General features: G+C 42.8%; 1 protein-coding gene across 3 annotated transcripts in view; it reads left to right on the forward strand.

The window, feature by feature from the left end:
* Window positions 1-10,717, forward strand: part of LOC120048447 (autophagy protein 5-like) — a 37,319-nt gene extending 26,602 nt beyond the window's left edge. For 2 of the 3 annotated variants that reach the window (XM_038994422.1, XM_038994423.1), the window contains exons 9-10: window positions 1,125-1,242; window positions 8,589-10,717. In XM_038994422.1, coding sequence (XP_038850350.1) covers window positions 1,125-1,242; window positions 8,589-8,725 — 255 coding nt within the window. In that variant the 3' untranslated portion in view covers window positions 8,726-10,717. The remainder of the gene's footprint in view (window positions 1-1,124; window positions 1,243-8,588) is intronic. The other variant, XM_038994424.1, reaches the window with a different exon arrangement.
* The last annotated feature ends 5,399 nt before the right edge of the window (window positions 10,718-16,116 follow it).

The following is a 16,116-nucleotide window of genomic DNA, read 5'->3' on the forward strand; positions in this document are numbered from 1 at the left end:
AATATCCAGTTAATGGCGGCCAATATTGAAAGATATCATGAGGCTACCCTCATGTATGAAATGATTAATTGCACCTAACTTTTATCACTGGAGTAGCCTGTGATGGAATCGTCAGAGACTTTGGCTTATTTAGTTGTATATTCATTTTGGGCGCAGTTCCCGAGGGCTTGGGTCAGTGCCAGAAATAATCAAGTCATGACTTGTAGCCTAGAATAAGCACTTCATTTTATGTTCTTACATTGGAGCTATTGTGTGGCTTTGTCAAGCTATTGCATAAAAGTACTTGAGTAATACATTAAGTAACTTATTGCAAACAGGATGCATGCTTTCGAATATTTGTTTTCTGTACAGACTTCTTTTCAATCTGTCATTTAGGTTAGTATTGTGGAGTAACTACAATGTTGTTGATCCATCCTCAGTTTTCTCCTGTCACGGCCATTAAACTCTGTAACTGTTTTAAAATTACCATTGGCCTCATGGTGAAATCCCTGAGCGGTTTCCTTCCTCTCTGGCAACTGAGTTAGGAAGGACGCCTGTATCTTTGTAGTGAGTGGGTGTATTAATATACCATCCAAATCCTAATTAATAACTTCACCAGGCTCAAAGGGATATTCAGTGTCCGCTTTTTTCATTTTTACCCATTTTTACCCACCTACCAATAGGTGTCCTACTTTGCAAGGCATTTGAAATCCTCCCTGGTCTTTATGGTTGAATCTGTGCTTGAATTCACTGCTCAACCGAGGGACCCTACATACAATTGTATGTGTGGGGTACAGAGATGGGGTAATCATTACAAAATTAATGTAAAAAAAAATTTTGCACACAGAGTGAGTCCATGCAACTTATTGTGACTTTTTAAGCACATTTTTACTCCTGAATGTATTTAGGCTCGCCATAACAAAAGGGTTGAATACTTATTGACTCAAGACATTACAGTTGTTAATCTTTAACATTGTGGGGTGTTGCATGTAGATCACGGGTACACAATCTCAATTTAATCAATTTTAAATTCAGGCTATAACACAACAAAATGTGGAAAATGTCAAGGGGTGTGAATAGTTCCCGAAGGCACTGTATGTAATTTATTTGTCATGCTCTGATTCCTCTCCCCACTCTCCGTGTAGACGATGAGTGACAGGCCGTTCATCCAGAAGTTGTTTCGCCCCATCTCGCCCGACGGCTACACACACACGCTGGGGGATCTGCTGAAGGAGGTGTACCCCGTGGCCATATCCAACGACGGTACTTACCTACTCATAGACATTGCACTACACTAATTACACCTATACTACATATACCTCTCTCACACACACACACACACACACACACACACACACACACACACACACACACACACACACACACACACACACACACACACACACACACACAGTCCCACAAGAGAAAGCAGACCTGTTTCTTCCTCACTGTGCTATCAAAGGGTGCTCTGCATCTCACAGGAAGCCAGAGGATAAAAGACATCAGCCATGTAGGTCTATTTTATTTACACAGTAAAAGAGGACTTTTAGAGATAAAACACAGGAGATGGTCGAGGAGGGAAAATAGTCGCCCTCATGTGAAAGAGTGAAAAGCAAGGGGGAGGGGAAGAAAATACATAGTGGAATGAGGAGCGGCGCTAGATGTAGAGAAGAGGGAGCGATGGAGAAAGAGAGAGAGAGAGAGAGAGGCAGCCTAAACAGGTAGTGTCTGGAGGGCTGTGCACAGGAAGTAGATAAGCAGACAATGGAGCTGTGAGACAGAGGACCTGCAGGAGAATCACCTGCATGGAGCATTGCACCACTACCATTACTTCTGCTCTGTCTGCCTGACTGCCTGCATCTCTTTCTCTCGCTCTCTGTCTGCCTCCCTCACGTCTTGCTCGCTCCTTCTCTCCCACTCTCTCTTGCTTTATCAAGAATCGCTATATTTTCTTTTCATCCCCTTCCTGTACTTATATAATCTCTTTTATCCATTTCTCTCTCTTCTTAATTCCTTCTCTCCTCTCCTCTGAGGAGGGTGGTGGCTTGGCTTGATAAAGGTGAAAGTGCTGCTTTGTCTCCCGTCGTTTGTTGTGTTTCCCTCTCTTCCTCACTGGGTAGATGGGTGTGTGATAGCAGGGGATTATAGCGGTGTGTTTGGATTAGAGGGACTGGGTGGGGTACTCAGGCAGCCTAATGGTGGCATTGTTCACAGACGTATTCTGGGGACCCGATTCCCTGTGAGTACCTATCGGATAAGGACGTCCCAGCACTCGACTCTGTGATGTTTCAAACATCAAACCAAATTTTTTAAAACATTCCCCTCTGTTTTGTCTGGAAGCCTTGATGGCCCTTCAAGCACTCCCGAAACACGTCAAACTGAACTAACCCAACGAAACATGTAACCAGGGGTTATATTAACTGGGGATTCCCAGCATATGGCAGCATGATACTCAGATGAGTCGTACTGTTACCGGACCGGACCGACGTTCTTCCACCCACGCAGGAAAATCGGACGTCAGCATCTTATTCTGATTAGCAGTCGGTTGGTCAGCTTTGACGTCTGCGAACGCTTTATTTTGACCAAGGTATTAGACATGGTTTAACTGGGTTAGAGACAGGAGAGATATGTCTGAACAGTAACACGTTTCTCCCCATGAATGACGCAGGACAAGTTCAGTTGCACAAGCCTCAGAAATAGTTGCCTCGGCGGGTCAAAGCCTTCTGAAAAATCCCCCGTCATGTCCTTTACAAATGTGACATGTTTCTTTTATAAAGAAAAACTGCTTTTGTGGTGATATTTATAATAAGTGGAGAATGCAGAAATCCCCCCGACTGACAAGCCCACGCACCACCAATAGTCGCCTACTCACCCCTCTTATTGATTTTACTCATTCATGGTACAGCCCACAGAACAAAGGAGTGAAACTATTGGCCAATCCGCCCACACAGAACACCACAGTCAGTATCAATAGCGAATCCAGTCTCTTCTCATCAAACGGGCCGTCTCACTGTTCAGAGAGCGGGGGTGTTCTGGGTTTCAGTGGTTAGTTTGATATGAGGGACGGTGGGTGTGTGAGGTGTTGAGTAGGGGGAGGCAGAAATGAGACAGAGGTCTCCAAGTCAATACCTTATGGTCTGTTTATTGTATACCTGCAAACTCCATTTCCCTGTTCTTTCTTTGAAATGCAGTTGAGGAGTTTATTCATGAAAGAACAAACTACCTAACTTGCTGAAGGAAATTACTCTTATGAGACATCATAAGACAAACATGTTTTTCAGATCTAGAGAGATTTATTGATATATTTATATCTGTCAGTTCCCCCTAACATACACACATTTCTTATTGGCCGGTCAGTGTGTTGGTTGAGTTCTGGTGTAACTGTTTAGTCTTGGCTGGCCTCACTGCAGGGATGAATGGGATTGCGGCCTTCTTAAATTGGACTTGGCTATACTTAAATAACAAAACATCATGTATTGACTGTTAGTCGCCGCAATACTCAACCGCAGTGTGTGTTCATGAGTGTGAAAATGTGTCATCTTTTATTTTTATTCAAAATATGGTGGTCAATATTCCTCTTTAGAAATACGTTGTTATGGAGTTATACATACTATTTAGGGAATAGGGTGCCATTTGGGATGCATGCATGGTTGTTATACATTACTATAGTGTTTTGGGATTGGGGCCAATAAAGTTATGTGTTTTGATTAATGCCATTAACATTAATCAAACACAACTTGATTGGCCCCAATCCCAAAACACTATAGTAATGTATAACAACCATGAATGCATCCCAAATGGCACCCTATTCCCTAAATAGTGCATTACTTGTGACAAGAGCCCATAGGTCTTTGGTCAAAAGTAGTGCACTATGACAGGAATAGGGTTCCATTTGGAACACAGACCATGTTAATGGCTCACAGCAGCATAGTGTGATTCAGATGTGAAAACATCTCTGTCAGTGTTCCTAAGTGCCCTAATATTATGTCACGTTCCAGTAAAACCTAGGGGACCATGCCTTCTGGCCACAGTATAGAAGGATCCATGGGAAATACACAATAGAATTCTATCTAGAGGACTCAAAATCCGTCCACTATGACACAGCGCTTTCACAACGTTTCAGAGGAGAAATACAAATTAATCACCTTGGTCTCCACCCTCTGAAAAAGACATGACAACCATAAGAGGGCCTACCAGACCATACATTCTGTGTGCAGGTATTCAAGCTGTGTATATTCGGGATGAATTTCCCTTGTCATAGTGAGTGTCAGGGGAGCGCCCCACCTCCCCCCACGTGTGCCTGCTACTGTCACCAGGGGCACAGTATGTGGAAGAAAGTGTGATTGCAATATGAATGTCAGTACTTGTGAGTGTATTGATCGTATGTGTGTGATTGTATCTGTGATCATAGACTATACATATAAATTGCTATGTATGGCTGTACGTAGGGCGGCCTAGAGGTTAAGAATGTTGGGCCAGCAACTGAAAGGTCGCTGGTTTAAATCCTAGAGCCAACTAGGTGAAACATCTGACAATGTGCCCTTGAGCAAGGCACATAACCCTAATTGCTCCTGTAAATCGCTCTGGATGAGTGCATCTGCTAAATGACTAAAATGTTCAAATGTACATTGCTGGAACGGCATCATGAACACAGGCCACAATCAGTAATGCAGTCATTGTTTTACTTTCTCAAGAGCAGTAGTTGGTTTAAAGTGGGATCAAGTTATTTCAATGTAATAGGCCTTAATATTAGACTAAGGGAAACTGAGTTAACAAATAACACAAAAAATGTATTCTTATTTAATTTATTGAATTAACAAACTTATGCAACACCCAATTCCCCTGTGTGAAAAAGTAGTTGCCCCCTGGCACTCAATAACTGGTTGTGGCACCTTTAGCTGCAATTACTGCAACCAAATGCTTCCTGTAGTTGATGATCAGTCTCTCACATCGATGGGGAGGAATTTTGGCCCACTCTTGCATGCAGAACTGCTTTAACTCAGCCAAATTTGTGGATTAGGTATGGAATTTGACTAAGCCATTACAGAACTTAAAATTTGTTTTGCTTTTTAACTATTTCCATGTAGACTTGATTGTGTGTTTTGAATCATTGTCTTGCTGTATGACCCAGCTGCGCTTCAGTTTCAGCTCACAGATGAATAGCCGGACATTCTCCTGTAGAATTCTCTGAGACAGAGCAGAATTCATTGTTCCTTCTATGAAGACAAGTCGTCCAGGTTCTGAGGCAGTAAAGCATCCCCAAACCATCACACTACCACCACCATGCTTGACCGTTGGTATGAGGTTCTTACTGTGGAATGCAGTGTTTGATTTTCGTCAGACATAATGTCATCTCATCCAAAAAGTTGACTCAAGTCTGCCAAAAAGCACCTGGAAGAACCTGGATGATCATCAAGACTCTTGGAAGAATGTTCTACTGACATACAGTGGGGCAAAAAAGTATTTAGTCAGCCACCAATTGTGCAAGTTCTCCCACTTAAAAAGATGAGAGAGGCCTGTAATTTTCATCATATGTACACTTCAACTATGACAGACAAAATGAGAAGAAAAAATCCAGAAAATCACATTGTAGGATTTTTAATGAATTTATATGCAAATTATGGTGGAAAATAAGTATTTGGTCACCTACAAACAAGCAAGATTTCTGGCTCTCACAGACCTGTAACTTCTTCTTTAAGAGGCTCCTCTGTCCTCCACTCGTTACCTGTATTAATGGCACCTGTTTGAACTTGTTATCAGTATAAAAGACACCTGTCCACAACCTCAAACAGTCACACTCCAAACTCCACTATGGCCAAGACCAAAGAGCTGTCAAAGGACACCAGAAACAAAATTGAAGACTGAATCTGCAATAGGTAAGCAGCTTGGTTTGAAGAAATCAACTGTGTGAGCAATTATTAGGAAATGGAAGACATACAAGACCACTGATAATCTCCCTCGATCTGGGGCTCCACGCAAGATCTCACCCCGTGGGGTAAAAATGATCACATGAACGGTGAGCAAAAATCCCAGAACCACACGGGGGGACCTAGTGAATGACCTGCAGAGAGCTGGGACCAAAGTAACAAAGCCTACCATCAGTAACACACTATGCCGCCAGGGACTCAAATCCTGCAGTGCCAGACGTGTCCCCCTGCTTAAGCCAGTACATGTCCAGGCCCATCTGAAGTTTGCTAGAGAGCATTTGGATGATCCAGAAGAATATTATATATATATATATATATATATATATATATATATATATATATATATTATATATATATACCTACTGTGAAGCATGGGGGTGGAAACATCATGCTTTGGGGCTGTTTTTCTGCAAAGGGACCAGGACGACTGATCCGTGTAAAGGAAAGAATGAATGGGGCCATGTATCGTGAGATTTTGAGTGAAAACCTCCTTCCATCAGCAAGGGCATTGAAGATGAAACGTGGCTGGGTGTTTCAGCATGACAATGATCCCAAACACACCGCCCGGGCAACGAAGGAGTGGCTTCGTAAGAAGCATTTCAAGGTCCTGGAGTGGCCTAGCCAGTCTCCAGATCTCAACCCCATAGAAAATCTTTGGAGGGAGTTGAAAGTCCGTGTTGCCCAGCAACAGCCCCAAAACATCACTGCTCTAGAGGAGATCTGCATGGAGGAATGGGCCAAAATGCCAGCAACAGTGTGTGAAAACCTTGTGAAGACTTACAGAAAACGTTTGACCTCTGTCATTGCCAACAAAGGGTATATAACAAAGTATTGAGAAACTTTTGTTATTGACCAAATACTTATTTTCCACCATAATTTGCAAATAAATTCATTAAAAATCCTACAGTGTGATTTTCTGGATTTTTTTTCTCATTTTGTGTGTCATAGTTGAAGTGTACCTATGATGAAAATTACAGGCCTCTCTCATCTTTTTAAGTGGGAGAACTTGCACAATTGGTGGCTGACTAAATACTTTTTTGCCCCACTGTATGATTCAAAGGTAAAACACTGCATTCCACAGTAAGAAACTTATACCAACGGTGGTGGTAGTGTGATGGTTTGGGGTGCTGCCTCAGGACCTGGACGACTTGTCTTAATAGAAGGAACCATGAATTCTGCTCTGTATCAGAGAATTCTACAGGAGAATGTCAGGCCATCCATCTGTGAGCTGAAGCTGAAGCTCAGGTGGGTCATACAGCAAGACAATGATCCAAACACTCAATCAAGTCGACATGAAAATAGCTAAAAAGCAACTAATTTAAAGTTTTGGAATGGCCTAGTCAAAGTCCAGACCTAATCCCAATTGAGATGTGGCATAACTTGAAACAAGCAGTTCATGCTTGAAAACCCACAAATGTCGCTGAGTTAAGCAGTTCTGCATGCAAGAGTTGGCCAAAATTCCTTCACAGCGACGTGAGAGAGTGATCAACAACTACAGGAAGCATTTGGTTGCAGTCATTGCAGCTAAAAGTGGCATAACCAGTTATTGAGGGAGCAATTACTTTTTCACTCAGGGGTATTGGGTGTTGCATAATTTTGTTTATTAAATAAATTTGTAAAAAAAGTGTTCTTTGTAGACTCAGGTTCCTCTTATCTAATTAGGTTTTGGTTGAAAATCTGATAACAATCATTATCAAAAATAGTGAAAATCAGAAAGGGGGCAAATACTTTTTCACGGCACTGTATATCCATACTGTATACCAGTCTGCAGGTGGTGGGTGTGCCTGAGGAGCTTCTTACTAACCCTGGATTCTTCACTCAGACAGATATTTCTAACGATTGTAACGGTCGTTCAGATATTACGTGTACATGCAACAGTATGCATCTTTTGGTACCGTATAAGGAGAAACGGTCAGTGCATGTGTGTGTAGTCATATAGACACTGAGCTCCTACATGACTTGGCTACGGCCCCCTCTAGTGTTTTTGACCCCGCCCTTCCCCTCAGTGCTCTGATATGAGTGGGTGAAAGGTCGTGACCTGGGGCCCAGTGTCTCTGAGGGGGTGGGGCTACTGTTGCTTTGAGTGAACCAGTAACTTATAGACATCGATGTACACACATACAACATATGCCCATTGAGACTTACTCACATGGACACCCATTCAGATGCGTCTACCTGCTGGCAATCTTTCACACATTTCAAGCACGTAGCCATACATCCAAACACAGAGCGCATGCAGATTATCATACTAACTCACACACGCACACACACTCTCTCTCTCACGCACACACAGAAACACACACGTGCACACCTCGTCGGGCCATCCGAGTGAGTGAGGCTCATTTGTCTTGCTTTGTGACCCTTGGTCAGTCCCTGGGTCAGGCCTGGTCACTGTGATTGATTAATCTGTCTGTCGCTAGCCGAGAGGCTTCGGTCATTCTGAGGTGAGAGGGACAACTTAAACACACGCTCACTTAACTATCGCTTGCACACACACACACACAAACTCCCACACTATAATCTATGAGTGGTGATGTTTTAAAGAAAATTCTAGCATTTCTGTTTGTAGAAATAGAAATATATGGAGTCGACACAGTCAAAAGGATTTTTAAGTTGGAGCTCCCTCTCATCCTCCATCTCCCTCCCTCCCTCCATGTCTCCCTTCTCTCTCTCCTTATACAGACGAGTCCAAGCGCTACCAGGTGGTGATCCATGGGATTGAGCCCCTGCTGGAGACCCCGTTGCAGTGGCTGAGCGAGCACCTCAGTCACCCTGATAACTTCCTCCACATCAGCGTCATACCCGCGCCTAGCGACTGACACCCCTGGCAAAGTTTGGTAACACCCGGCAACTAGGAACGTTGCAAACTCCGAACGGACTCTTTAGAGAGCAGGAAAACTCACGTGACTGGGGGGGGGGAAGAGTGACGCAATCGCAGTGTGACGTCATCTCATTCAACTTGTCTCACAAAGGAGCCCACCAGGAGAAAATGTACCCTTCTGTTCTCCATCTCTTTTCCTCTCCTCCTTCGCCCCCTGTCTCTTTTGGACCTTTACGTGTTTGGGGAAAGTTGTTCAGCCCAAAATGTGGAAGGCCAAGCTGAAAGAGGGCTGATCCGTTTAAAAAGAGAGGCAGTGAGATGCCGCTTACCACCTCCTCTCCTCTTCCTCCTCCTAGAGAAAGAGACAGGGCCCCGACATGCCTAGTGGGACCCCCTACAAACAGAAGTTGCCTTAGTTTTCCCGAGTCACATCATGCGCTACACGGCAGGACGTTCATAAAGTCACACTGAGTTTACATGGTTGTACTGTATGCCACTGAGGAGTGAAAGGGGATTTTTAAAGACACTTCACTTCTTCATTCTTTCTCTCACTCTGTCTTTATATTCTCCATCTTCCTCACTGAATTTCCTGTCTCTTTCTTCTCTCTCTTCCTCCCTCCCCCTCTTTCTCTCTCGTGTCATTTACTGCCGATACTCTCATCTCCATAGCTAATTTATCTATTGGAATTCCTCCTGCTACTAATGAGACCGCTAAACTTCTGTCTCCATGCCAAGCCTTGGGGTTGTGTGTGTGTGTTGTAGTTAGAGACATCATTTAAAGTCTCATAGAGGGGCATGGAGGGGGTGAGGAAGGTGTGAAGAGTACGAATGGAATCCTGTCTGTCTTCTCTCTTCTGTGTCTCGTGTCAAAGGGAGATGGAGCCAGACATGTAATTTGGAGTGTGTTGTTGCAGTCGAAGGGGAGGGAAACTTGTGATGTCACACCTGTCTTAGCACGTCAGGCTTCCTCATTCACCGCCTAGGATGATGGGATAGGGGAGTTCACAGCTCTGAGTCAGGGCTGGGCTCGACGTGGGGTACTGTCTGAGGGGTAGGCATGTGCATAAGTGTGTGTATGTACATGTCTGTATGGGTACTTTTTACAAATTTTGTTGTTACAAAGTGGGATTAAAATGGATTTCATTGTCATTTTTGGTCAATGATTGACACAAAACACTCTAATGTCAAAGTGGAAGACAAATTGTAACATTTATTAACAAAATACAAAAAAATTAAACACTACTATATCTTAATAAGTATTCTCCCCCCTGAGACTACATGTTAGAAACACATTTGGCAGTGATTACAGCTGTGAGTCTTTTTGGCTAAGTATATAAGAGCTTTACACACCTGGATTGTACAATATTTGCCCATTATTCTTTAAAAAAGTCTTCAAGCTCTGTCAAGTTGGTTGGCAAGCCATTTGTATGTCTTGCCATACATTTTCAAGCAGATTTAAGTCATAACTGTAACTAGGCCACTCAAGAACATTCACTCTGTTCTTGGTAAGCAACTCCAGTGTAGATTTGGCCTTGTGTTTTAGGTTCTTGTTCTGCTGAAAGGTGAGTTTGTCTCCCAGTGTCTGTTGGAAAGAACATTGAATCAGATTTTGCCTGTGTTTAGCTGTATTCTGTTTCTTTTTATCCTGAAAAACTCCCTAGTCCTTGCTGATGACAAGCAAACCCATAACATGATGCAGCCACCACAATGCTTGAAAATATGGAGATTGGTATTCAGTAATGTGTTGTATTGGATTTGCCCCAAACATAACGCTTTGTATTCAGGACAAAAAGTTAATTTCTTTGCCACATTTTTTTGCAGTATTATTTAAGTGCCTTGTTGCAAACAGGATGCGTGTTTTAGAATAATTTTATTCTGTACATGCTTCTTTTCACTCTGTCATTTAGGTTAGTATTGTGGAGTATCTACAATGTTGTTGATCCATCCTCAGTTTTCTCATATCACAACTATTAAACTCTGTAACTGTTTTTAAATCACCATTGGCCTCATGGTGAAATTCCTGAACAGTTTCCTTCCTCTCCGGCAATTGAGTTGGGAAGGACGCCTGTATCTTTGTAGTGATTGGGTGTATTGATACACCCTCCAAAGCCTAATTAATAACTTCACCATGCTCAAAGGGATATTCAGCGTCTACTGTACCAATCAGTGCCCTTTGCGCGGCATTGAAAATCCTCCCTGTCTTTGTGGTTGAATCTCTGCTTAAAATGTCCTACTTGATTGAGGGACCTTAGCTAAATGTATGTGCGGTACAGAGATGGGGGTAGTCATTCAAAAATCATGTGAAACCACTATTATTGAACACAGAATGAGTCCAACTTATGTGAGTTTTTAAGCACATTTTAACTCCTGAACTTATTTAGGCTTGCCATAACAAAGGGGTTGAATACTTATTGACTCAAAACACTTCAGATAAAAAAATGCATATATTTTTTATAATTCCACTTTAACATTATGGGTTATTGTGTGTGACACACAATCTCAATTTAATAACTAAATGTGGAAAAAGTAAAGGGATGTGAATACTTTCTGAAGGCAGTGTGTGTGTGTGTGTGTGTGTGTGTGTGTGTGTGTGTGTGTGACTGCACACAGCGGACACAGACTTTTGACTCAGTCACAAAGACACAAGCCGATGATGAAAAGCAGAGCTAGACTCTCATCTTGCTGACATATTTGTTTTGTTGTGATTTCCCAGTCAACCTATTGGATTGAGTTGCTCAATACTGACAGCTCTGGCTGTATCTCTATTGCAGAGCTTTTAAATATCTCTATTGCATGTGTATACTGCCATTCCTCCTCCAAGCCCTTGGCAGCATGTCTCGCAACTCACCCAAAGGGATCCTCGGCAACCATGTATTATTCATTACAATGGGGAAGTACAGGTAACTGCCACAATAAAGGAAACCATGACATAAAGTGTCTTAATAGGGCGGTGGGCCACCAGAACAGCTTCAGTGCACTTTGGCATAGATTCTACAAGTGTCTGGAACTTTATTGGAGGGATGCGACACCATTCTTACACGTGAAATTCCATTATTTGGTGTGTTGTTGTTGGTGGTGGAAAACGCCGTCTCAGGCGCCACTACAGAATCTCCCATAAGTGTTCTTTAAACCCCCTATGCTTTTTTGAGACCCTCTTTCAGTCTAGCAGGCGCTCTTTTTCAGATCTTTCTAGCCATGGTAGCCAAAATAATGGGCAACTGGGCATTTTTATACATGACCCTGATCATGTTGGGATGTTAATTGCTTAATTAACTCAGGAACCACACCTGTGTGGAAGCGCCTGCTTTCAATATACTTTGTATCCCTCATTTACTCAAGTGTTTCCTTTTATTTTGGGAGTTACCTATATGTGGGACACAATGTCTGACCCCAGTTCTCCAATTGTCCCTCTGCTCCCCAGGTCATCACTTAGTTCATCCTGTTGTGGTTGTTGTCGTGTTTTAATTCATGGCCATAACCCCCCCGCCCCTTAGAAATCAGACCGTGATGCGTCATTAAGGCTGAGGTGGCAACGAAAGGTCAGAGGTCACTAAGCAGGTCACTGGGCATGCTCTGTACTTAGGTGGTGTGATGATTGACGTTTGTGTGTTTTTTTGCTTTCACCATCAACAACAACCCCAAATGCTCCCCCAATGTGTTCCAACAATAGCCAAACCCTCACTGTCCTAGTCATTGACACTAGATTCCGCGAAACCGAGCTCTCTCTCTCACACACACACACACACATTTGTTTGTGTGTTTAACATGTTACAAGGGGCTGAGAGCAGTCAGAGGGTATCAGACACATGAGAGTGATTAGTAATTTAGAGGAATCCATGACTGTATTCCCTCCATGCTGCATCCCCGTGGGATAGAGAGCAAGATTAGGGAGAGAGGATGAGTGCATAGCTGAGATGGCCAACGGGCCTTTTCTCAGCACAAGCTCACTAGGGGGGATTTTCTGCTCTATATTTCTACATTTGGACTCTGAGCTTATTTACAAATACTGTAGTTTTCCTTCCACCACACACACACACACATAGACACACACTAGTCAATATGCAAACAAGAGTTCTGAGATACTTTTCCGTCTCTCTGCTGTTTGTCTTTTCTCCCTTCCTCTACTTTCTCTTGGTGACAGCGGTCATACTTACAGCACAGGTACAAACAGAACCATCCAGTCAGTGGAAACGTTACTAATGAAACATTTCTTGATTAACGAACGCTATCTTCAACTATCAGATCTTACCTGGATTCAGCGTTTTTCTCACTGTTAACTCTGCAACAAACAACAAAAATGTGCTTTCTTTTTCTGTTTTTTAATTTTCTTTCTCTCCTAATACACTATTTTGCAGTGGCTTTTCTTTCGTTTGCTACTTACTGCAATGATTACAATACAATGCTGTAAAAATGTTTTTGTGTAGAATTAAAAATGAAATAGTTTTATACTGTAGTTCTGGGCTATGCCTGTGTCTTTTTGTTCCTGTTCTGGTTTGAATTATGATGAATGGGGTTGTTATATGCGTCTTATTTCTACATCAAGTGTTTTTACTTTTATATGAAAACCTAATCTCCCAGATTTTGTCTTCGTCATTTATTGGTGTTTATTTGAGGTTCAGGGGGTGGTAAAGGGTGTACAAAATGTATCTGAGAATCGTAGACTATTAGTTTTATTTTCAATCCTTTAAAAGAATAGCTTCAGCCCGTTTCTGAATCACTATTGTCTACCCTTATTATTCCATGTTTATCTCCCGATCGAATCTCTTTTCATGAGGGATGTGGTCTTTCTCTGTGGAATAAGGAAATGGCCATCCCGTCCCAGTCTCCACTTGTTGTAAACTAGTCACCAAACACATCTAAGAGATTACTCTCGTCATTGTTTCTTTCTCTTTCAATTCTTGGCACTACAAACACAGTGCGCCTTCCCTCTGTCCATCTCTCTCTTTTCCTCCTGCTTCAAAGGATGGAGAGAATTATGTCTGTTTTAACGAGGAAACAGCCTTTGAAGTTTGTAATTATTAAAAGGACAGAGTTCAGCTCTCTGGATGTTAGCAACCCTAGCTCTTTCATTTGCTTTTAGTCACTCCCTCTCTCATTCCCTTTGTCTTTTCTCTCTGTCACACACTTTTCTGCTTTTGTATACCTTTTAATGACAAGTATTGAGTTGATGAAAGTCAAACTCAAATTGTATTGTTAGTTCAAAAGGAAAAAAATAAACTACTGTCTAGCCAAAGAGTCCCCCCTCCTCTCGCTCTCTGTTGATGAGGATGTTGAGGTAAACCAGAGATGCTGGAGACCATAAGTCTCATGTGAAGTTATGAGGTGACTGGAGACAACTTTCCCCTCTGCCACCCTCACCCCACCCCCCTCCACACTGTGACTACACAAACACACGAATACAAACCTTATCTTTCTTACACATATTCTCTCTCTATCTCTCTCACACACACACACACACACACACACACACACACACACACAGGTTCCCTCCGTACCTCAAGCATACCTGTAGCCAGGGGTAAGAATGGCTGTCAGAGGAGCAAATAACTCTCTCTCCTCTCTCGTTCCCGGGGGTGCCCTCTCATTTTGAGTGCGTCCCCCTCCCCTCGCCCCACACAGGGGCCAACCTGTCATTAACCTAGGCCCCTAATGGGCAGGTGCTGAAGGCAGAGAAAGAAAGAGTCACTTCAAGGCCTTTACGGTCACTCGCCTTCATCTACATCCTCCCGTCATTGTCTCAGTCGCAGTGGCTGAGTTTACTGTATCCTCTCTCTCTAATAACTGCTGTACCCACTTCCCAGCTGTAGCCTCTGGCTCAGGGTGAGTAAGTAAGTAAAGAGGAAGACTGTAATTTGTCTTTAATAGACTAGAGAATTTGACCCTCAGTGTGTGTGTGTGAGTGTGTGTGTGTGTGTGTGTGTGTGTGTGTGTGTGTGTGTGTGTGTGTGTGTGTGTGTGTGTGTGTGTGTGTGTGTGACAAAAATGTAAAATGTTGATTCACTGCTTACTAGGGGTGAAACGGTATGCGTATTCGTATTGAACCGTCCGGTACAGGGTGCACGGTTCGGTACGCACTGCGAACCGAACAATACATTAATAATATATTATTGCTATATAAATATTATAGATATTTAATTGTAAAAAAAATGTTTTGCATAAACCAGTGGCGTATAAATTAACGTGGGAAAAATATCCACATAGTAATAAAGTTGTTTATGGTTGTCTGCAGCTCCGCTCATGAGTTATTTCACTCCAACGAGAACAGAGCTGAGACCGCTGTAGCAGCAATTCGCCAATGAAGGAATTAGCAGTTAGCTAAATGCAAAGGAGCAACTTGGCGAGCCAGAACAAGAAGACGGCCCAGTATCATTCAGGTCTGCCGTCTGGGAACATTTAGGTTTCCCTATAAACTATGACGGGGATTGCCAACGAGTGGTGGATAAAACTTCTACAACATGTAGGCTCAGTTCATTTTGCCGATAGCCTATTCGAGTGGCAATACAAGTAACATGACTACTCATTTGCGCCGACATCACCCCAAAGTGCCAATCCGTGGGACTAGGCGAAAAAATTAAACGGCAAACACTTCTCCCCACAGCCTTCAGACAACAATATGCGTCTGACTAAAGAAATCAACGCAGCGATAGCAAAATTCATAGCAGCAGGTATGAGACCCATATCTGTGGTAGATAATGCGGGTCGAGCGCGCTTCACTGTTCCTTCCCGTACACATTTTGCCCAGACATTAATGCCTGCCTTATACAACAACAACAAAAAACTTGAGCGCGAGTTGTCAGGAACGCGGTCTGCTCTAACAACAGACAGTTGGACGTCTAGAGCTACAGAGAACTTCCTTACTGTAACGGTTCATTTCATTACGGCAGAATGGGGATTACAAAACCATGTCTTTCAAACACGTCCCCTTAGTCACACCAGTGTAAATTTGGGGGAAGAGCTAAGAGAAGTAGTTGCATTGTGGAAGTTGGAGAGGGATAATGTAACAATTCCTGTGACCACTGACAACGCTAGAAATATTGTAAATACAGTTGCACTAGCTGGATTGGGGCCCACATATAGGATGCTTTGCTCACGTTATTAATCTAGCATCTCAAAAAGCAATGTCAGTGAATCCAATCTCTCGCCTCCCAGCGAAGATCAGGAAGGTGGTATCCTTCTTTCATAAAAGCACAACTGCTGCACATGTTTTCAAGACAAAACAGGAGATGCTGGAGCTGCCAAACTACAAACTAAACCAAGATGTCCCTACTAGATGGAATTCAAGCCATGACATGGTTGAGAGATACCTTCAGCAGAAAGTTGCGGTGTATTCTACACAGACTGATCAAGCTGTGAGGAAGAATGTCAAAGATATTGTGACCTTGTCTGAAA

This window comes from Salvelinus namaycush, chromosome 5 (assembly GCF_016432855.1).
Source record: "Salvelinus namaycush isolate Seneca chromosome 5, SaNama_1.0, whole genome shotgun sequence".
NCBI classification, from domain to species: Eukaryota; Metazoa; Chordata; class Actinopteri; order Salmoniformes; family Salmonidae; genus Salvelinus; species Salvelinus namaycush.